The 23,747-nt window shown below is 34.4% G+C and overlaps 1 protein-coding gene across 28 annotated transcripts in view; it reads left to right on the forward strand.

The window, feature by feature from the left end:
* The window catches only part of LOC106059486 (intermembrane lipid transfer protein VPS13C-like), a 142,241-nt gene that overhangs the window by 58,680 nt on the left and 59,814 nt on the right, over positions 1-23,747 (forward strand). For 24 of the 28 annotated variants that reach the window (XM_056016728.1, XM_056016735.1, XM_056016721.1 and 21 more), the window contains 17 exons: positions 303-406; positions 1,547-1,714; positions 2,580-2,708; positions 3,372-3,550; positions 4,299-4,452; positions 5,973-6,096; positions 6,741-6,880; positions 7,727-7,896; positions 9,552-9,676; positions 10,835-10,984; positions 11,496-11,629; positions 12,881-12,994; positions 14,379-14,483; positions 15,872-16,024; positions 17,248-17,341; positions 17,705-17,728; positions 21,305-21,375. In XM_056016728.1, coding sequence (XP_055872703.1) covers positions 303-406; positions 1,547-1,714; positions 2,580-2,708; positions 3,372-3,550; positions 4,299-4,452; positions 5,973-6,096; positions 6,741-6,880; positions 7,727-7,896; positions 9,552-9,676; positions 10,835-10,984; positions 11,496-11,629; positions 12,881-12,994; positions 14,379-14,483; positions 15,872-16,024; positions 17,248-17,341; positions 17,705-17,728; positions 21,305-21,375 — 2,138 coding nt within the window. The remainder of the gene's footprint in view (positions 1-302; positions 407-1,546; positions 1,715-2,579; positions 2,709-3,371; positions 3,551-4,298; positions 4,453-5,972; positions 6,097-6,740; positions 6,881-7,726; positions 7,897-9,551; positions 9,677-10,834; positions 10,985-11,495; positions 11,630-12,880; positions 12,995-14,378; positions 14,484-15,871; positions 16,025-17,247; positions 17,342-17,704; positions 17,729-21,304; positions 21,376-23,747) is intronic. The other 4 variants (XM_056016725.1, XM_056016747.1, XM_056016749.1 and 1 more) reach the window with 2 other exon arrangements.

The raw sequence follows: 23,747 nt of genomic DNA on the forward strand, positions 1-23,747 counted from the left end.
AACTGGAACAGACACAAAACAGAGCAGTGAGATTCATAACAAACGAATATTCACATTTGACTAGAGTAACATCTTTAGTAAAATCACTAAATTTAGAAAGCCTTCAGGATACAAGACTCCAAGTAGCAACATAAAACACTGAACTGTAATCTTCAAATACAAAAACAAAATCTAATAAAATACTCAGAAAGACACAAAGATAAAGGCACATTCCTCGTTCCATAGGCTAGGACAAATTTATATTTATTTTGAAAAAAAGTACCAGCCTTTCTTCATTGTTTTCTCACTCTTTTTTTGTATAGGGATTGAACTAGGAGCTAGGAAATTGAAGGACAAGTTAGGCCTGACTGCAATGATGAGGAAAATTGAATTGATTGATCCAGACCCAAAGACAAAATACCCAAAGGTAAATTAGTTCTTCACTTTAAAGATGAGTAAAAATTTACATGTAAACACCAACGTTTTAAAACATACTATTAGATTTATTTTTCATACACTTTCAAGAACTTTTTAACAGTTTAAATTTTAAAATGTTGTTATATTTTCTTCACCTTGTATAAGTGTAAGCTGTTTTTGGGGATGCCACTAGTAATTGCATTAGTTTTGAAGAGTTCGAGATAATACATTCAATCTTCGTTTTCAGTCATTTTCAGGTTTTTATCAAGTTCTTTCCCTTGTAATAAAAGAATGCTTTAAGTTGACATTTGTAACCTTTCTTTCTCTCTATTCTCTTCTATCTCTCGAATTTGTTTCCTGTCTTTGTTGCCAGTCGTTCCGAATCCAATATATTCACTCTTGCCATAACTGCCTGTGACAGTGCCATCAATCTTCAAAAAACTTGGAGGGAGAAAAAAAAACTTGGAGGGGAAAAAAATGCTTACTGAGACGACAGAAGACATGAAGGTTACTGGTTTTTTCCAGAGCAATTAATTTGCACTAAACTAAGCATTATATTTTATTGTTTTTCTTGCTGAGTTTTATGAAATTCTACCTCATCTGCCTTTCTGAAATTGCTGAAATGATGTTATGGCAGTAGCTTTATCAAAGTGTATGTGTAATTCAGAAGACCTACCAGTATCTTTTGAAGAGATTTTTCAGTTTAGGCTCTAACATAACTATGAGGCCTGGTGGCTAACTGGTAAAGCACTTGGCTTCTGAAGACTGAGATTTTTTATTTTTGGATCTTTAGGGCATCTCTAAGTCCACCCAGCTGTAATGTAATGGGGAAACAATAACCATGGGCCATAGAAAGACATGACCTTTACATCAAATGCCCAATAGACCTCATGGTCATAGTCTCCAAAGAAAATAAGTATATGAATAATATTGGCATTGAAAAATCAGTCTTCAAAATTTGTTATTTCTTTCTTGTAATGAATTGTATTTGTTTCTTATAATGGATCCATCTCATCGTGAACTGTTGGAACACCAAACATGATCTGTCGACTGTCATTCCCCATTACTCTCTTTCTTTGGCTTTGACTAGTCTCTGAAGGATGAAGGAACATAACCTATCGTATTGACAAGCATTCTTTTTGTGTTTCAGATTTTCTCTGTCACTGGTGGAGACATGTTGAAATTTGAGATGATCCAGTTCCAGAATGGGACAGAGGGGTATAAATTTGGCGATGTCCAGAACATTGACCTGGATATCTACGTCCAGCTAGGCCGAGCTCGTATTGTCTTTGTCAACAAGTTCATTCTTTCCCTTATAGTAAGTATATAACATAATAACATAGGGTTCTTTGCTACACAAAGGGCTCCATTACAAAAACAGGGCTTTTTGCTACACAAAGGGCTCCATTACAAAATAGGGTTCTTTGCTACACAAAGGGCTCCATTACAAAACAGGGCTTTTTGCTACACAAAGTGCTCCTTTACAAAACAGGGCTTTTAGCTACACAAAGGGCTCCATTACAAAACAGGGCTTTTTGCTACACAAAGGGCTCCATTACAAAACAGGACTTTTTACTATACAAAGACTTCATTATAAATCAGGGCTTTTTTTAGTTCTATGATTTTCAAATTTTTTTTTTCAAATACTTCCTACAACTATGTTCTAAAACTACATTCAATTTAATGTTATATATAATTTATTATTTAAAAAAATATCCAATAACTCTTTATTTGGGTTACCTCAGCACGCTTGTGCAGCTAAACAACTTGTTTTAAAGTCTGTTTCCATCACTGGCTGACTTTAAGCTCTCAGAGCTTCAGCTCCCTTCACTTGAAGAAGTTAAGCAGTTTCTACCCACTCAGTCACACATTCCACTAATAGTTATATTGCATTGAAATGTTACTTCAATTCATGAAACACCTTGGATAAAACAAAGTAATGTCCACCCATATTCATGAAACACCTTGGATAAAACAAAGTAATGTCCACCCATATTCATGAAACACCTTGGATAATACAAAGTAATGTCCACCCATATTCATGAAACACCTTGGATAAAACAAAGTAATGTCCACCCATATTCATGAAACACCTTGGATAAAACAAAGGGCAGTAATGTCCATCACATTTATCTGTACCCTGTGTGTACTGCACTCTCTTAATATGAAAATCTTGTTTTTAGAATTTCCTTGACAACTTCTCCATTGCCAAGACCAAGTTAGACGAAGCAAGCAAGGCAGTGAAAGAAGCCTCCAAAGACGTGGCTAAAAATATCCAGGAAAATGCTCCGAGGATAAAGTTGGATGTTGCGGTCAGTTTCTCTATTTTTGTCCTACTTTAGTCCCATTTAGCAAAAAAAAAAAAATGGAAAAAATAAAACTTCCCCAAAGTCTAACTGTACATCTAGATAAAGTAAACAGTGTGATTGCATGACAGACTCTTCAGTATTTCTTTAATATATGAGTCTGCATTAAATGAGTTAAACAGTTTCGAGATTTCAGTATTTTTGGTAATATGGTATTTCTTATAATAATCTTGATGTTTCAATCTTTCTGGTTGGGCCAGAAAGATAAACCTACATCAATTATAAGGTTTGATAGTTTGTATACTCAAAGTAGGCCATGTTACGATGAGTCTTACACTTAGAGTTGGTCTATGTTACAGTCAGAGAGTTTGACAGTTCCACACTTTAAGCTGGCCTATGTTACAGTCAGATAGTTTGACAGTTCCACACTTAAAGTTGGCCTATGTTACAGTTAGAGAGTTGACAGTTTTACACTTAAAGTTGACCTATGTTACATAGATAGTTTGACAGTTTTATACTTAAAGTTGGCCTATGTTACAGTCAGAGTTTGACAGTTTATATTTAAAGTTGGCCTATGTTACAGTCAGAGTTTGATAGTTTCACACTTAATATTGACCTATTATGGTTATAGTATTTCAGTATTGATTTTTAATTTTGTGTGTGTAACAGATAAAAGCCCCACTGGTGGTCATCCCCAAGTCCTCCAGGTCACTGGAGGTCATGATGATCAACCTGGGGGATATCAACATTGTCAACAAATTTGAGAGGCGGGACAAAACTGAGCCTGCTCACCGGGCACACATCATGGAGCAATTGGTGGTCATGCTGACCAACCTGAGACTTTCCCGGTAAGTCATAGGTTTTACATGAGCCCTAGTAAATTTTAAAATATTTTTGTACATGGGCCTGAGTCAATGTTAAAAAATGTTGTTTTTTTAATATGCTACAAGTAGTTTGTCAATAAATTAATGCATTAACATATACTCTGTAGGGATTTTTGAATTATAGTTATGGTATAAGTGTCACCACAGAGCAGCATCTACTTTCAGTCACAGACTTGGATTTAGAATGCAGTAGTTCTTTTTTTTTCCCAAACTTTTGTATCAGAAGGGCAGTGTACTAAAACCACCCTTAGAAATTGAGTACTTTATAAAGCTTTTTTATGTCTTTTTTCTAGTTTACATTTGTACACATTATAAAGAGTTAAAAAAATTTATTTAATACAAATTATTTTTTTGCTCAATAATAGTAGGCAAACTCTATTTGTACACATTATAAAGTATTTAAAACTTTATTTAACTTAATTAAAGTACATATATTTTATTATGCAGACAGATTTTGTTCCCACAATAAACAAAGGTAGAAAATTCTTTTCAACTCTACTAAATTGAACATAATTAGAGCAGGAACAAAGATTGGATATGAAAAGCAACATTTAACAGATGGATTAAGATGGAATGTCAATAGTTTATGTGCTCAGATAAAAGTCATTGGTCTGATTTGAGTGAACTATTTGGTGAGAGTTTAATATGTAGTAGGGTGAGCTGTGCAGTAAAAGTGGTAGATCATTGTTCGAATGTTTTTCTTTATTGACAGAGGCTTGCTGATCAATGAGGATGGAGCCATTAATTGGGAGATCACCATATTGGACCCCATCACATTCAAAGTGAACATTTTGAGGAACCTATCGACAGGGTGGTACCATGGTGTTCCCGATATTGAAATTGGCGGGCTTCTGGAAACTATTAATGTAAATAGACTTTTACCTACACTTTCTCTGGCCATTTTACACTATTACTGGTCTTGTAATTTCATAGGTCTGTAAAGAAAACTTCTAGTTTAATCAATTTTTATTTTTTTTACAAATTTGTACAAATACTCTTTCTTCCCTAGTGCTGAGTCAGCCAGGAAAACCAATGACTTGGCAGAGTTTAAGTCATTGATTAACATGCATGACTAGATTTACCAAGGGACTCACTTTAGGACATAATGATCTTGAAGTAACATCTGTATTTGATAAGATATAGCGCTGTATTAACTAACATAATGTAGGCTCAAGGAGCTATGAGAACACAAGAGACCTAAACACAAGGGTTAAAATGACAAACTAATCTAAATAAGTTTTGAACAGATATATTTAAATGTTCTTCTTGAATATATCAAAGCATGTTGCTTGTCTGAGCTCAATAGGGAGCAAGTTCCAAACCTTTGGTTCATGCACTGAAAAACTCAGTAAACTGTAACTTTTGAGGGAGCTCAGGGCTCTCATAAGAACATATAGAGTGATCAGTTCACCAGGGTACAAGGGCATTTCTAGATGCACTCATGACAAAGTGTGACCACCTTGTAGTCAATTCTTGTAGTGATCATCTCTTGCCATTTCTCTCTTTTGCCAGAATTAGAGTCTCTTTCATTTCCTTCTTTTCCCAGAAGCTCTTCTTTGCAAAAAGTCAGCTCTGTGCATCTTATGAAGTGATCAATCTCTTTTTATCCCTTGACTTTTGTTGTAGGGGCGCTGTGACAGTTAACATAACCAACTCCCTTCAATTTTCTCCTATCAACTAGAGAGATAGAGACTGATCCATTCATTTATTTATGGTCAATTAGGAGAGGATTTTCTACCGTCAATACGACTTAGAGACCATCCATATCTGCATGGAACTTAGAGATCTACCTATATGTGCATGGGACTTGGAGACCTACTTATATCTGCATGGGACTTAGAGACCATCTATATCTGCATGAGACTTAGAGACCTACCAATATGTGCATGGGACTTAGTGACCTACTTATATCTGCATTGGACTTAGAGACCATCTATATCTGCATGAGACTTAGAGACCTACCTATATTTGCATGGGACAGAGACCATCTATATCTGCATGAAATTTAGAGACCTACCTTTATGTGCATGGGACTTAGAGACCTACTTATATTTGCATGGGACTTAGAGACCTACTTATATTTGCATGGGACTTAGAGACCTACCTATATGTGCATGCAGAACCAATTAAAAAGAACAGCATTAGTAATCCTTATTGTTGAGCTGATAGACTTTAGAAAGGTTAATTAGAGGTTTTAATTATACTTAGTCCTAAGCGGTTGCCTGCATCTAAGATTTGTCATTTGTCTGAATGACACTTCAATGTATTAGGATCTTCACATAATTTATTTGTAGCCACAAAATATTCTTTCCATATTCAAATTTAGGATACCATCTTTTAGTTTGCTAGTGTCAATCTAAGATATATTTTCTTTTTTTTTTTCCAGATTCAATTGAACAAAGATGACCTTGCCTTGGCAATGAATATATTGGTGGGCAACTTGAAGGAGAGAAATCCCAATGACTTGATCACCATCCAGGTTGATTCAGCTACTAACATAGCTGCTAAAGGTAGTCAGCGCATTTTACTTTTAGTTTTTCAAATATGGTATTAAACTTTTGAATTTACTCATCAGGTTATCTAGTCTTACTCTGCTCTTAAAAGAGGAATCTTCAAATGAATATTTTTTTTAAATGATGCTTTTCTTGTGATTGTATGTTTAGCGAAAGACTTTTTTTTTTTTTTAGAAAAAAGATTTGCAGTTACATTACACTATTTTTTTAAAGAGGTCTAATGTATTTTTTGAAAAATTTACATTTTGAAGTTCACAGTTCATGAGCTTAAGACAGTAACTGTAATGATAAATAAAAAATCCTTAAATATAAAAATAAAAAAATGACAAAGAAACTTTTAGACTATTAGTTACTTTCAGAATATTCTTAATGCACTGAAATTAAAAAATGTGAAAATAGTTACATAACTGTATTGATAGCCCATGTATCAACTATAAATAAAATCAATCATAATGAGATTTAATGATATATCTTGCTTAGCCTAAGGTCTGTGAATAAATATTAAAGAGAAGGATATCTATTTGAGTCCATTAACTTTATTCCATACAATTTAAAACAAATATTTGTTCATTCCAAAGTTCTTTGTTTATTTTGTTTGTATACCCTGTACCCTTTACAATTACTGTCATTTATTTGTCTAGCCGAGGTGACATCCCTTGATTTTAAGCTGGCTGATAGTGAAACAAAAACAGTCATCCATGAGGAGGTCTACACCAGCACGAAGCTGGATTTCAAACTATCTTCTATCATTGTACAGTTATACAGAGGACGTGTCAACATGGTCAGTATTCAGCCTGATCTCTACTTTGTTTTTGTAATTTAAAAAAAAAAATTTTCTTGTGTTTCTTAGGTCTTTCAAATTTCTTCTCTCTCTCTCTCTCTCTCTCTCTCTCTCTCTCTCTCTCTCTCTCTCTCTCTCTCTCTCTCTCTCTCTCTCTATCTATATATATATATATATATATATAAGGCTAGGTTTTAACCTAATAAGAAAAACATAACTTTTTACTTGAAACTTATAATGGACCTTGGGGGGTAGATATTAAATTCATCTCTTTGCATTGATTGCAAGTCTATCAGCTTATCTTTAAAAAGCCTAACTGCTTCAACTTCCTTTATTATTGCTTGGAACCCATTAGATTGAAGTGTGATGCTTGTCATAATGTACTTGGCTACTAAAGTGTCATGAGTTTGAATCCATGGGACTGGGATTTTGAACTCCTGGATCGTAAATAAACTGAGTCCACCCAATTCTTATATATATTTGAAATAGGCTGGTTGGTCATTGTGCTGATCACATGACACACTGGATAGCCATCAAGCATAGAAACAAATATGCTTTATCCCCTCTGCCCTGCAAGGTCTGAATGGGGACCTTTAATTACTACTAGAGCTTACAGGATTTAAGAGTAAGACTTAGACTGCATTTTTTAATCTTTATGTAAATGTTTTTGTGATTACAAGGACTCTTTTTCTCATATAAAGACAACACGGTGATGTTCTTAAATAAAAAGAATTCATTTGGAATCCACTTTTGGACTAATACTGTCAATGTTAAGCAGCTAGGTCATACTCTTCTCTTCCCAGTAAAGCTTTGTTCACTGACCTATATGACTGTTGTTCTCTACAGGAAGCTGGAGAGAAGACCAGGTCAAGTAAGAAAATGCTGTCCCAGTTGTGTCTCCATAACCTGTTCCTTGCTGTGGAGATGAAATCTGACCAGTCGCTGCTGGCCAAGATGGCCTTGGTGGACTTCACCATGGACGACTGTCGGGCAGAAAGAGAAGGAGGCATTACTAAGTGAGGCATTTCGAAACCAAATCAAATTCATAAATGCATCTCGTTAACTCTTTGGCTACCTTTTACATTAATTAATACAAGCGCTTAATTTTTTTCTTCAAACATTGTATTTAACACACCTGTATAAATGGTCCAACTGTATTTTAAGAAAGCTGTTGTGAAAGCCAGACTCATGTTTTGTCTGTGTTGTATTGGTACCAACTACACCCTCTTACCTCACAAGCATTCTTTTTTTTTTTTTTTGTTCATCGAGAAATTGAGTAATAGGCATTGAATGTGTAGTATTTAGCCTGTGCTGAATGTGGCAAAATAATGTAATAACTGGGAGGCAACTCAACCAGACATATGTGTTTATTTACAAGAGGACATGACAAACACATAGGGCATCTGCCTTGAGCACAGCATCCTCATATCGGCTCTAGACTTGGGCGGAAATTGTTCTTCTTCCTCCTCATGTAAACATCCTTCCTAGTCTGGTTTCTAGATGTGCGCACCTTCTGCACTAGCCTGGATGGCGGTGCGCATGGCAGAGTTATAATAATATGAAGGTCTCCGCTGGGCCTGTGTTTCCTCATTAATCTTTGGACTCAAAGACAAGCCTAATTATTATTATTTAGCACCCCATATCTTCTCTACCAAGACACACACACGTACATCTTGGTATAATTTAGCCATTTAGTTAATCAACTTATGTTCCATTACAATGTAGTCAAAAAATATGATAGGGTTGTTATTTTTCCCCTGACAATTTTTTAAATGTGGCCCTCTGACAGTAGTTTGAGATGTCTTTTTTTTGTCCATTTGTCACTATTGCCCTCATTTTAGCTTTGCACACTGACAACCTTGCTATCCTTTAGAATATATATATATGATAATAATAGAATTATCTTCATTTTTAAAAGAAAACTTGAAACTCCTGAAAATTTCACATTTTCATTATAAAAGTTTAAAAAACATTCAATATGTAATTTTACAATTGTGTTATGATATTTGTAAAATTGATCACATTCGATAAAGAAATGCAAAATTTAGTAAAAATATTGAGTAATAAAATTGATTTTTTGAGATAATTGAAATTAAATCTGGCAACAAAAAAATATAAATGATTTATTGACTTAGCTTAGAATTTAGTAAACTTATCATAATTTTGCAAAATATTTTTATGTTGTTCAGGTTAGAACATGGTATAATAATAAAAGAAAATAGTTGAAATTATGTAAAAAAAAATTTTGGAATGTAATATCTTTGAAAAAAAGTAAATTTAAAAAATACTTTATAAAAAAAAACAAAGCTTATATTAAGCATTGTATCAGTTAGTTTAGATCAAACTGACAGAGTGAGTAGATATAAGCTTTGTGATAAGTATTCTTTCTTAATCCATTCATGATACTTTTTTACAAATATTTTTTTGTATAAATAAATATTATTGTTGCAGTGGACAATTGTAATAAAATGAATTTTTTTTTACCAATAAAATAATCTTATCTTAAAATAAGCTAAATGCCCAACACCACTATCCTCCCCTCTTGAAGTTTTGTCTCAGCTTTTTTTGACTAGATCTGCGTTGACTGCTACTGCTGTGTTCATTTCTTGTCATTCTAATCCACACCAGCCTGCAATCAGAACATGATTAAGTCTTACTTTATCTTCATCAGGCTGATCCGCCGCACAGCTCACAAGAACAAGGCTAGAGAAACATTAAGCAGTCATACGACCGCCAACGACTCTGACATCTTTATTGACCTCCTTTATAAACAAGATGCCGAGCAAAACAAAATAGGTAGGTATGCTTTAGGTTCACTTAGAAGTGAATCAGGTGCTGAGACCTGTAGCACTTTTTTTTATGTAAGCCCGCATTTCATGAGAAGATCATAGCCTGCATTTCATGAGAATATCATTTCTTGTGTCTCTATGTACAGATGTTTCTTACATCTTTTCATGTTCTGTGCGAAAATCATTTATTGTTATTATTCCAATTCAGGGCTTGCATTAGTAATAAGTTAAATTAAACATTTTCTAATCTATTTTTAAAGGGGTTTTGTTGAGCTTGCATGTTTAATAATAAAATATTGATATTCTTATACAGCCACCAGGTACCAATGTAACATCTATTTAGAACCTGGTCACTGCTAGGTGATGGTGCCGGGTTAGGGTCTGTTGTTGAGTCCTCCTCGGGGGTTTATCTATGTTTCATCATATTTTCTTCACTTTCTCTCAACAGCCTTGGTACATGTTCATATGTTTATTCATCATATGTTTCAGCACTAAAAGCTTCAAACTCCTTTTATGTTTCATTATTCCTTTTCCTGAAGCTTTATATGTATTAATGTCATCATCTTGTATTGTTAGAGAGAGATAGACGTAATTTAAATTAGGATCTTTGTTTGACTGTGTTGACCCTTAGTATAGAATTTATTGTGAGGACGGTTATGGAAAGAGATGTGGGTGGGCTCTGGAAGGAGAATGTAATCATGAGGCCAGATCACAAGCTCTTTCTTTTTTGAACGCTGGCTGATCTAAGAAAATATTACACTGGTACCTCCACTTCAGGGCTTATCTATAGACCTTGTGGTCTATAAGGCAGATGATGTAAAGGTCATCTGTATCTGTGTCCTACGGTTAACGAGTGTGTCACGTGGCCAGCACAACAACCAACCTCCTTTACTTTTCCCCAACTAATGTCAGGTACCCATTAGAGATGGGAGAGTCTTCACCAGGATTCCAACCCAGGTCCCTCGGTTCAGAGGCCAAGCGTTTTACCGCTCAGCCACCATGCCTCCCTAGGGCTTATCTATGTTTTGTTATATTTTCTTCCCTTTCTCTCATTCACCTTGGTACTTTATTGCTGCTATTATGTTACATGTCAAGAACCTAAATAGTAGAAATGTCTTCCTATAAATGTCTTGTCTGCCATTAAATGTGTACTTGACTGTTCCAGTCCAGCTTCAGATATGTTCCATACATGTCTGCGTGTGCCTGGAGTTTATCATGAAAGTGATGGATTTCTTCATGAGTAGTGTGCCAGCAGCACCAGTGGTAGTCAACAAGCAGACCCATTCACTGTCTGTAAAGACCAAAAAGACAGAAGGTGAGTTTTGTGAATTTTTCATTCAGTGTGATAAGTGAAACTCAATGGGTTGCTGTGGTAGTGAAGAAAATTTCTGTATTAATGACTTTTTAAAAAGTATTTAGAGATAAACTTTTTTCAAGACAAGTTGACCAAAACTGAGACTAGCCTTCAGAACTGAAGATTATTATGTTCTAGTTCAAACCTGCATGACAGCAAATGATGTTGGGTTTCAACCTAGAACCATTATATCTCTACACATACTCAATTAGCTAGGAAGATACTGATTTAGTTTCTAGATTTCTTCATGTCGTACATTTTTGATGGATAAAGTGGAAAGGGCAGAGCTCTTCCCCTTACGATAAGCTTGGTTTTTTGTTTTTTTTTAAAAAAGGATTTTTTATGTTATTCTTGTTCCCATTCTCAACATTGCATTTGGTTCCCCAAACAAATATTTGTCATTAGAGAATAAAATCTGTTCAGTTCTTCAACAGAAATTTAAGTCTTAATGTCTCATTTGATTTTGTTTCAGTGAAACCTCCACCGCCTCCTACTGTACCTGAGAAGTTTGTTGGCTCCATGGATATTGTGGTCAAGGTGGCCAAGCCAGAGATCTACATGATAGAGGATCAGATGAATCCTCACACCAACAGCCTGATTGTAGATGTAAGTGATTCAAGTAAAATTTGTTGTTTGTCTGTTCTTTTTTGTAGAATGTTGCTGTTTATAATAATAATTATTACATATTATAAAGCCCTGTTCACAAACATAACATAATGTTATAATAACATAAACAACATAAGAGTTAAAATAACAAAGAGTTTTATAACATATAGGTATTAATGTTCTTCTTGAATATAGTGAAGCATGTTGTTTGTCTGAGATCAATGACCCTAACTTTTGAGGAGAAACATTGCTTGACTAGAAGCGTTGAGTCCATCGAGGTAGAGGGGCATTTTTGTTGTATGTCAAATTGTGGCCACATTGTAGTCAATTCTTGCGTTCTCAGGGAGCCAATGGAGTGTACAAGTAGCATAATCACATCTTGCTTTTTTTATATTGCTAGTAGGTTTAGTGGAGGTGGGGGTGACTGAGTGGTAAAGCGCTCGGCTTCCAAACTGAGGGATTCTGGGTTCAAATCTTGGTGAACTCTGGGATTTTCAATTTCGGGATCTTTAGGACACCTTTGAGTCCACCCAGCTGCCCCTGACATTAGTTGTGAAAAAGTAAAGATGGTTGGCAGTTGTGCTGGCCTCATGACATTCTTAGTAACCGTGGACCTGAACATCATCTGCCTTATAGATCGCAAGGTAGAAAGGGGAACTTTACTTTGTAGTTGTAAAAGTAAGACTTTTCGTGCAGCGTTGTTATGAATTTGCTGCAGCCTAATGATTTTGTCATGAGATATACCAGCTAGCTCTGCATTGCAGTAGTCAATGTGAAAGAGTATGACAGCCACAGCTATCTGTTATTTTTAATTGAATAAGCTTACATTCCTTGTAATCAAAATGAATTTCCAACAAAGCAGTCTTAGTCTTAGACACAAAGCTTAATAAATAGCTTAATATAGATTTATCATTAATTTTTAATAATCTTTTACATGGACCAGTGGGGGAAGGGGGTATCTGGGATTAGGTTTTCTGTGCTGCCTTTAGGCGCTCAGTAAACACAACTCTTCTACAGTCGTGTGTCGAACCTTGAGCCCCCTTCATAGGTAGCCAAGCCAAGTTCAAGCGTACTTGGCCTCTCGACCACGCTTCCCATAACATCATGAACCACCAAACTGAATTATTAAAGTATAAATTGGGTTAAGATAAAAAAAAGATTTAAAATTATTCAAGTACAAGATAATTAACTCCAGTAATTAATCTGACATTTACCATTGGATTAAATTCCATATGATTTGCTTCCTTGCAGGTTCAGCTGGACTTTAGACTGAGAATCAATCCTGACGTCATTAACATTAATGGTTCCATCAAGGAGCTGAGTTTGGTCTCCTGTATATTTGGTCAGCCTGAAAAACAGCAAAGTGTAAGTTCCCGTTATTGGTTGTTTATGATTGATTTGGTCAAGTATAGCCAGGCTCCCATTCAGAGATACATGCGTCATAGGACTGGAGGACCAATAATGGGTTCAATAGTGTTCTCTTAAATTAAGATTTCCCTATACTTAATGACAGAATAGTGGGGAAGCCTTTACTGTCTCTTAGTGAACTGAGTGGACATAATCTTTATTTCAAAATTAAGACTTCTTATATAGAAATTTGGAGTGAACAGCCAAAGGAATTCATGCAGTTCCATAATTTTATTGATGTAATCATATACATATGTTAAATACATTTTTGACCAGATACATATGTTAAATACATTTTTGACCAGATATATATGTTAAATACATTTTTGACCAGATACTTATGTTAAATACATTTTTGACCGATTTACTTCATAAAATTAGCTTAGTGGTCAATTTTTGGTTACTATTGCAATAGAGGCACTGTGGCTGAGCGGTAAAGTGTTTGGCTTCCCAGGTTCGAAGCTGGGATTTTTTAATTTGGGATCTTTGGGCACCTCGGAGTTCACCCAGCTTTAATGGGTACCTGACATTAGTTGGGGAAAAGTAAATGCGGTTGGTCATTGTGCTGGCCACATGACACCCTTGTTAACTGTAGGCCACAGAAACAGATGACCTTTACATCATCTGCCCTATAGACAACAAGGTCTGAAAGGGGAACTTTACTTTTTTACTTTAAGTGCAATAGAAAATCGAGAGGATATTTTGTAGGTCAGATTTAGGATGTAACATTCCATCATCTAAAGAAGATATTTTAAAGACTTCCCTACATGCTACTGTATCTGGTCACATTGTCTTCCGAGATAGGAGGAGCCATATACATGTTACTGTTTAATGCAGCTGAAATGGTTGGATTTTATTCCAACCCCCATTCTAGTTCTAGGAAGTAAAATTAAGCAAATAAAAAGCTACTTTCATGAACATCTTCAAGAATTTCAAATAAGAAAAAAATTAGGACCTGTTATTATGAGAATTTACTGTTTACTCTCTAAAATTAGTGTTGACAATTCCAACTAATTTGTAAGGTTGAAATTTTTTTAGATTAGTTTGTCATTTTAGCTGTGGTGATTATGTTTGTGATGTTATCACAGCGCCTTGAGCCTACACAATGTTTGTTAACAGCGCTCTATAAATTAAATTATGATTATGTTTGAAATGAAGGAAACACAATTCATTGTGGTCCCTTTATTATTATTATTATTATTAGTAGTAGTAGTAGTAAGGTCCATTAAATATATTTATTATTTCTGTGAAAATTAATGTACAGATAGTCTGCATTAATTTCAGCATTATTATCATGTTAACTAAGAATCATGATCCTTCTTACTTGTATTTGCTGCTGTAGATCTTAAAAAAGACTAGACTTGTGTCATTTCTGGAGAAGACACTTCTAGAGATCTGCTATAACTACTATGAACATACCTGGGAGAGGCTGCCAGTTTTAATCTATGTGGGCTTGCTTGGACTGTTTATTTTACATTTGGTTCACTATTTGTTTGATCTTTTAGACAGCTTTAAAAAGTTTCAAGGTTTTCTTTGTATTTTTAAAAACTTTGTGAATTTTATTTCAATTAGTTGTTTTTACTAAGTCTTCATTTTGTTTCTTTTTGTGAGCATTGTAAGAAAAAAAATTGTTACATTTTTTTTTTAGTTTTGGTACCAAAAGAAATCTTTTTTGTGGGTTGAGATCATTTAAAAAAACAACATTCATAAGACTTTCTTGCAAATAGTAATGTATCATTACTTGAAATAGAATAGTTGATACCTTCTAGTAATTTACATTGCATCTGAGTAGAATTGTTAATTGATAGCTAATAGTATTATTATTGCATCTGATACCTACTAGTAATGTTCAGTTCTTTTAATTGCATAACTCAACCATTGTAAAATATGTAGCACTGAGTATGCTTTAGGACAATGGTGGAAAACATGCTACTACAAAAAAAAAAAAAAAAAGGATTTTCTTTATTAGCAGCAAACTTCAACATGCCCTATGTATCTATTGTTACTCATTCAATATATAGCTGATAGCTATATATATAAAAAAAACATTCCTTAGTGTATGTCTATGTTTGATGAATGTAAAAGAACTGGAGAACTGTTTGAATAAAACAATCTTCTCATTTGCTACTACTAAGTTATCTAAGGACATTATCAATGTCTGATGCCTGTTCATTCTTAACAGTATATTTTTTAAAATTGTTTTATTAGATCATTACTACCTATAATTTTATGTCAACCCCCAAAGTATTTTACTTGGACCAGTACTTCTGTAGATCTTTCTTCTGCTATTCAAATCTGGATGTGGCAAAATATGTAGGTCTCAGCTGGGACTTTGTAGCCACTTGAAATACTGCACTTCTCATTTTTAGCCACTTGAAATACTGCATTTCTCATTAGTCTTGGGACTCAAAGACAAACCTTATTATTATTATGTGAAAAATGAACTAATATTCACCCTCTGGCACTGCCAGGGTCAAAGAAACAAAATTCCTTTTAGTCCCTCAGTGTCCACAGAGAAATTTTCTGGTGATGTGGCAGGTCTGCAGCAGTACCGCCCTCTGACAAGCAACAAGAATCTTCTTAGGGATGTTAAGGGCCTTGTTAGGTCAGTTGTCATTATCCCCTCTGTTGATATAACAGGGTATAATATTATTTTAGACAAATTCCATAACTGCTTAATCTTCAAGCTTAGGGTTCCATATTTTCTTTGTTTTTCCATTTCAGTTTTCCTTATATTATGGGATAGTGATATTATTATTATTCAAATTTATAAACACTGATATAAGCTTTCTAGCTGAAAAAATGTCCTATGGTTTTGTTGTTTTTATTTTCTAGGTCCTTCATCCTGTCGATATAGATTTAATGGCCAATGGTCCTAATGGTAAGGACCATCACATTGATGTCATTATCTCAGACTTTATTTTTACCATATCACCACCTACAATTCGTCTGATCACATCAATTCTGAACAGCATGTATGAAATATCTGTAAGTTGATTCTGAACTTTTTTTATTTGTGTGTTTTTTTTTGTTTTTTTTTCACACACACCCTTTCCAGTGTACAAGATTATAAAAATCATATAGCTGAATGGCATAATCAAAACACTGGCTAGAAGAAGTGTATTCAGTGTACAGAAACTAGAAGTATTCATAAACTTAACATTTTTAAAACCATATAAAAATTTTCTTTGCACTTTGAAAATGAAAAATAAAAACAAACTAAGAGCAAAGTGAATAACCTTTAGTAGGACAATCTCCAATAAGATTACTTAAATAAAAAAAAAATTATAAACAAATGGTTGGCAGTATAAATATACCAACAGGCCATGACTGCTTCGAATTTTGTGGCCTGACCTCCTCTGTGACCCTTGCAGATCAGCCTCAGTTTACGTCTATCGCCTTTGATGAAGTATAGTAGGAAATCTATCCTAATTTGTCATTGGAAAGGATTTTTGGTCCATGTCACAATGAAGAGGTGATGCTTAGGACTTGCTATGGAAAGGCTATGTATGGGCAAGGGAGACTTACTAATTGCTTCCCTTTCACAGTTACTAGCCACAGAATAATGTTACCACACGTGAAGCTTAAATCAAACCAAACCGTTATATATATATTCAAAGCTGGACTGAATTACGTGAGTCAAAGACTAAGGGAATAAACTTTGACAAAATCGGTTTTGGAGCCAAATGACACCAATTCTGCGTCAGTGTTGCATTCCTTTGGATCCGGTCAGTATTAAAGGTAAGCAAGTATTGTCGTGTTGGTAGTCCAGCTATCACAAATTCACTACCCAGGCTTTCTTCCAGCAAGGGCGAGGTCACTCCATCTCTAACAGGTATTACAAGTGGCATCAACTGGCCTCCAAACTGGAGAATAAAAAAAAAACCAACTTTTGACACCCAAAAGATACCACCAGAAAAATGTGTTAATCACAAAAAGTAAAATAAGATCTTCAACAGATTCACAACTTTAAAGATATGGCAAAATAAGTAGGTGCCAGATGGGTCTTGGAAACCATATAAAATACTAAATCACTAGACAATAAAACATTTGCAAAAATATATTTGAAAAACTTTGGAATAGGCAAAATAAGTAGGTGCCAGATGGGTCTTGGAAACCATATAAAATACTAAATCACTAGACAATAAAACATTTGCAAAAAATGTATTTGAAAAACGTTGGAATTAACAAACTATTTCTTTGCTTCCCAGCCTGAAGATGTAGTGAAACCAGTGCCAAAAGATCATTCTAACATTTGGGACTTAAAACCACTGGACAAATGTGACTTCTGGTTCACACAGTCAGGTAAGGAGTGGTCTCCTCATGTCCAATATTACAAAGACATTTTCTTTCAGACTTACATGTATATTTATTTCTTTTAGACATGTATACATATTAAATGCTTTGATATAATATTCTGTGTGCTTTATCATTATAGGTATTGTCTTTGTTAATATTAAAACTTCCTTAGACAGGACAAGATTAATCGTCACATTTTGACAATCACAGAAGTTCATGCGGAAATCTCTTGGAAGCGTGTACTTCTCATCTTATTCTATTATTATTTGAACTTGTTGAATGAACTCAACATTAGTTTTGAATATTGTTCAGCCGTTGTCATTCAAATGTCATTGCTGTATTTGTTTAACTGTATTCACTGCCTTGCAGGTTTAAAAGGAAACAAAGAGAAAGGCAAGAGAAGAAACAAATATTAACCTCTCCTACTAACCTAGTTACATCTTTTTAGATAAATATGTGGGTTTTTTTTTGCTAGTGTAGTTGGGTCTTAAAGCATTCCTAGTGGCTGCATTCTCTTTACCTTTTGCCCAGTGAACTACATAGTAGATGGCAGAGCTCTTTGGTAGCAGTTTTAAACACTGGAGAACTACAACATAGATCTAGTTTTTTTTTAACTGCTTTATAATGTATTCTATATAATCAAGAAATTAGAAAGCTGATTTTTTTTTTTAAAACTGTTCAAGTTAGCATTATGTACAGAATAATAGTTGAGTCCTTTTCTACCCCTCCCAAAAGATTTGTCTCAGAAATATGAGTCTTTATGTTTAATACTTGATCTGATTAATATAATTTTAAATATATTTTTTAACCTATCATTAAAATGAAAGGGGATAAAATCTGTTCCATTGCTTAACTTTTTGGGCCATCCTTGAATGAGGCTAAATATGTTGCACTCTGCCTTTTTTTTTTTCTCTCCCCAAAATCTTGAGTGCTTGGGTTTTGTTTTTGGTGATGTATTGAATAAATGGAATGCTCCCAACCAAGTTTCTTATGTCTGCATGCAGCAGTGAAACCCTGGGTTCACATTGGCAGCATATATTCTCTATTTTCATAATACAGTCTATAGTTTTGAATATATGTTTAAATTTCATAGTGAGTAAAGTAAAGAATAAATATTACAGTGGTTTACTGGTGGATAGTAGTATCCTTAGCAATAATTTCAGCTTGGTTATTTGATATATCAATCTATATACAGGTTTTAGTATACAATTGATTCTGCTGGTGTAGATAAAGCATGTTTAATAGTATTTAGCTAAAAAAAATTAACATGTTTAATAGTATTTAGCTAAAACAATTAACTTTTGGTGATTTTTAGCATGGTAACTTCCATTTGGCCAAGGCTTGCAGTATAATTATATATTGTGTAGGCCAAATCCTTTTCTTAAAATCAGTTTATTCTCAAGCAAAATTTTAGATTAAATTAAAAATTATTCTCTGCTTGGTGATGGAGTTTAGTTCTTGATTATTGAATGCTTGTTTAATATAAAATACATTTCTAAACACGTTTACCAAAGTTATTTTATTCTCTGAGGTCAAGGTCAGTCCCAATCAGCACATCAGTTGGACTTAAAACCGAACATTGCATAGGACAGATGCTGTAATGTTTTCCTATTGACCCCAAAATTAACAGAATATTAACTAAATTCATGTTCTTCAACAAGTGTCAAGTCCTAATTATAGATTTCCAAAATGCCTGGCTTCACCCCAGATTTGAACTCAATGTCATTTGTTCTGAAGCCTAGCACTTCAGTTCAGCCACCACTCCCTCCCCTCTAGACAGTTTAAACATTTTAACTTGGCGATAAACATAAATTGTGTTAAAAGGAGAAAACGTACATAATGTATTGATATTTAGACACTTGTCTCTCATATATACATCTCTATTATAAGCTTCATTATATTTATATTTTATTATAATTACACCACTGACTATATATAAATATATTCAAATTAGTTATTACAACACCATGTTGCACACAGTAGAGCTAGAGTTAATTTAGCTTATATAAAAGAAATGTTACGACTGTAGACAGTAGGGATTTGAGCCAATTAAACAAGCAATCTTCTGCTACTAAGTTATAATTCAGTAACTCCAAGACTCTGTAGTTCAAGTAGAAACAGGTTTTAAACTGTGGAGTTCTGCTTGAGCTCAATAAATACTATGCTGTGCATTATTGTTTAAAAAAAATGAAGACCTCTGGACTACAGTCAAAAGTGGCTGAACTAGAAAAAGCTTTTTAAAATATACATATTTATAATACGATCTATTTATAAATTAACTATGGGTTAAAGATAAAGTTTGTATTTTTTATTCTTAATAATTTATTTTCATGAGCTTTCCCTATAAAGACTAAATTAACACAAATCATGAATTTTTGCTATACCTCTATATTAATGTTACAAATAAAATAATGATAGGATAGCAGTTTCATTGTTTTTTTGTTTTTTTTTTAGAGATAGACCATGTCCAGCTATAATCCATAGACTTAAAACAAAGACATCAAGATACTGTCTCCTGAAGCCTTAATATTGTCTTCTTTATATTACTCCAAAATGTTGCTTTATTCTTGATTTAATTTCAATAAATTGCTAAGAAGATGTACAAAATAGTAGAACAGTACAATTCTTACTTTTATCTCAAGAGAGATGCTTACCAATAGTTTAGTCATAGGTCATTGTGCTTAAACTTGACTTGTGACCGTTCGCATGACTAAATCCCTACACTTTTCCTGATCAGCAGCTATTCTTTGCAGGATATCAAGAGACAGGCTGGTGCATTCTTTTACCTTATTCAGCCAGCTTTTCTTTGAACGACCCTTTCTTTGTGCTCCCTCCACTGTACCTTAAAGAACAACTTTTACGAGTGAGTCATGTTTTACAGGATGACCAAACCAGCTCAGCCTTTGTCTCTTCACAGTTTTGAAGAGTTCTTCCTTTTTTTGCCAGAGTGTTGACTTGTAAAATTACAAACTCATTTGTTACTTCTTTTCCTGGTATCTGATACGCAACACTTCTCTGTAACATTTACTCTAAAAAAAACTTCTTTCAGCCTCAGCATTCGGTGTCCAACTTTCACAACCATATAGGAGAGCAGAGACCGCTAGCGAAGAAGACAGTTTTAATTTTACTGGGAAGCTGATATTACTCCTCCAGATTTTCCAGTTTGCTCACGGCAGCGGATGCCAAACTTAGACATGTTTTTATCTTGATCCTCCATCTCTTGTTATGCTTGACTCTAGGTATTTAAATGAGTCAGCTTCTTGAAATGTTTGGCCACTCAACATTATGCAACATCTCGTACTATCTCCACACCAATGTTAGTAGCTAGCTACTAGCATAAACCTACAAAACCTTTCTGTCTAAAAATTGGACACAAACTATAAGCTTTAATCTGTTTAATTTCAAATAAATAATACATATTTTCTTTATTTTTGTTTTCTAATTATTATTATTTTAGACATTCAAAGGGCTTGAAAAAAGAGTTTTCTAAAAATGTTTATCCCATTTTTTTTCAATGACAGAACTTGGTGACACCACTTTCTCTTGTTGTATGTTTTTTCACTACTCTTCAATGGCCCTGTCCAATACTTGCACACTTCCTTAATTCCCTACCTGAAGACGGTGACTTAGTCTGATTGTTTCATTATTAATTAATTAGTCTGTAGTGGGCTTCAACCTTGAGTTCCACAGTAATATAATATTAGGCTTCTCAGCTACGTTTCCCTGCTAAAACAAGTAAAGTAAATAAGAAAGATGATTTGTTCCATATATATTTAATTAACAGTTCATTTTTTAAATTTTGGCTTGTTATATACTTATCCATTATAAATACTGGAGATTGTTTGCCTTTCATATGGAGAAGGCATGAATAAAAATAATTAAAATGAGAAAATACGAGTAAACAGTAACTTTGACTTATATAACTCACTTGTTAAATTTATGGTTAAAATCGTCTGAATCTATTTATAGGGGATGATTCATCTGTGGAGATTGGGCAAGTCCTGGAAGAAGATGATGTTTCAGATGTTAGGGGAGAACTGGTATGTATTTGTATGCCATTGAGTGTAGTGTGAGAATAGTCTATAGTTTGAATAGTTTGATGTAAATAAGGACTAATTTTCTTTAACCAAGTAGTGGCTGAATTGGGCATGACTAGAATGTATCTGTTCTGATATAGTTTTTCTCTGGCACAAACTCCACTCTCCTCGCTCTTATTTCATCAAATCTGGTTAACACAGTCTCTTATTTAAGTTGTAAATAAAATCATTTTAAATCTCTATATAAACACATTTCTTGGCAATTATGCTGCAAGTAAAAGATAATACCAAAAAAAAAAAAAAGATTGCTAAGCTCCTTCATACTGATTTGTCAGTACACTCAGCTTTTAGTTAGACCTGTAAGGACAGCATCCATATTTGACCTGTGTGGACATAGCACCCAATAAACAATATAGATACAGCAGCCCATTTGGTCTGTGTGGACATAGCACCCAATAAACAATACAGATACAGCAGCCCATTTGACCTGTGAGGACATAGCACCCAATAAACAATACAGATACAGCACCCCATTTGATTTGTGTGGACATAGCACCCAATAAACAATACAGATACAGCAGCCCATTTGGTCTGTGTGGACATAGCACCCAATAAGCAATACAGATACAGCACCCCATTTGACCTGTGTGGACATAGCACCCAATAAACAATACAGATACAGCACCCCATTTGATCTGTGTGGACATAGCACCCAATAAATAATACAGATACAGCACCCCATTTGGTCTGTGTGGACATAGCACCCAATAAGCAATACAGATACAGCACCCCATTTGACCTGTGTGGACATAGCACCCAATAAACAATACAGATACAGCACCCCATTTGATCTGTGTGGACATAGCACCCAATAAATAATACAGATACAGCACCCCATTTGGTCTGTGTGGACATAGCACCCAATAAATAATACAGATACAGCACCCCATTTGTTCTGTGTGGACATAGCACCCAATAAACAATACAGATACAGCACCCCATTTGTTCTGTGTGGACATAGCACCCAATAAACAATACAGATACAGCAGCCCATTTGGTCTGTGTGGACATAGCCCCCAATAAACAATACAGATACAGCACCCCATTTGATCTGTGTGGACATAGCACCCAATAAACAATACAGATACAGCACCCCATTTGGTCTGTGTTGACATAGCACCCAATAAACAATACAGATACAGAACCCCATTTGATCTGTGTGGACATAGCACCCAATAAACAATACAGATACAGCACCCCATTTGATCTGTGTGGACATAGCACCCAATAAACAATACAGATACAGCACCTCATTTGATCTGTGTGGACATAGCACCCAATAAACAATACAGATACAGCAGCCCATTTGATCTGTGTTGACTGTCTTTATTGGTGTAAACCTAAAACCCTGAGGTTGTCAGCCAAGCTCTTGACAATTCAGCCCATCAGATGAATAGAGTGAAATATAACTTCCACATTTTCTATTTGTTTCACCAACTCTTACAGAAAACATACACACAAATAACATTGCTGCATTACAGTTGACCAGTTACAACAACAAAACAAATATCAATTAAGAAATAGACTTCTTTCAATTTTCACTTCTAGTTCACTGATAGAGAATAACTTTTATATCACATATCTGACTCCATCTGTCTCAGAAGACAATGGATGTGCCCAGATGAATCAGTGGTTTTGTTTTTTTTCTGAGTCAGGGCAAAATATGGTGTGGCCAAACAAGCTGATTCATATCACTACAAAATTACTCTGCAAAATTACAAAGTAAACATCTAGTTCATATCTCAAGCATAATGTTTGCCTTAACAATATAGAAAGGCACAAAGATAAAAACACATTTCCTTATCTAATTATGCTAGGATAAATTCAAACAAAGCTCCTTCTTATCTAGTGCCATTTGAGCATGGAACAGGTTGCCTGAATCAGCCAGGAAAAACCAATGACTTAGCAGAGTTTAAGTCTCTGTTTAACATGCTTGACTAGATGAACACATGGATACACAAGGGATACAATTCTCTTTACTTTTGAATGTACAATTGTAATATATAAGATGCGAATAAAAGGATGCAACTCGCTGTTGCATAAATACCAACACAAAAATACAAACAGTATCACTGTTACTGACAGACATCCCAAGATAACATCACCTTCTGTATGCAGTCAGTAACAGACATTTCTATGAACAATAACCCCTTCCTCTTAATAAATCTCCCTGAATGCAGCTAACAAAAAATTTCTTGGTATCACTGTTCCCTGTCTCCTTCACAACCCTGAATACTTGTAAAAGACATTCATTAGTATCACATCTCCATCTCTTATTCATTGTCCTTGTATTTTCCCAAACAGAGAATAGATGT

Source organism: Biomphalaria glabrata, chromosome 18 (genome assembly GCF_947242115.1).
Source record: "Biomphalaria glabrata chromosome 18, xgBioGlab47.1, whole genome shotgun sequence".
NCBI classification, from domain to species: domain Eukaryota; kingdom Metazoa; phylum Mollusca; class Gastropoda; family Planorbidae; genus Biomphalaria; species Biomphalaria glabrata.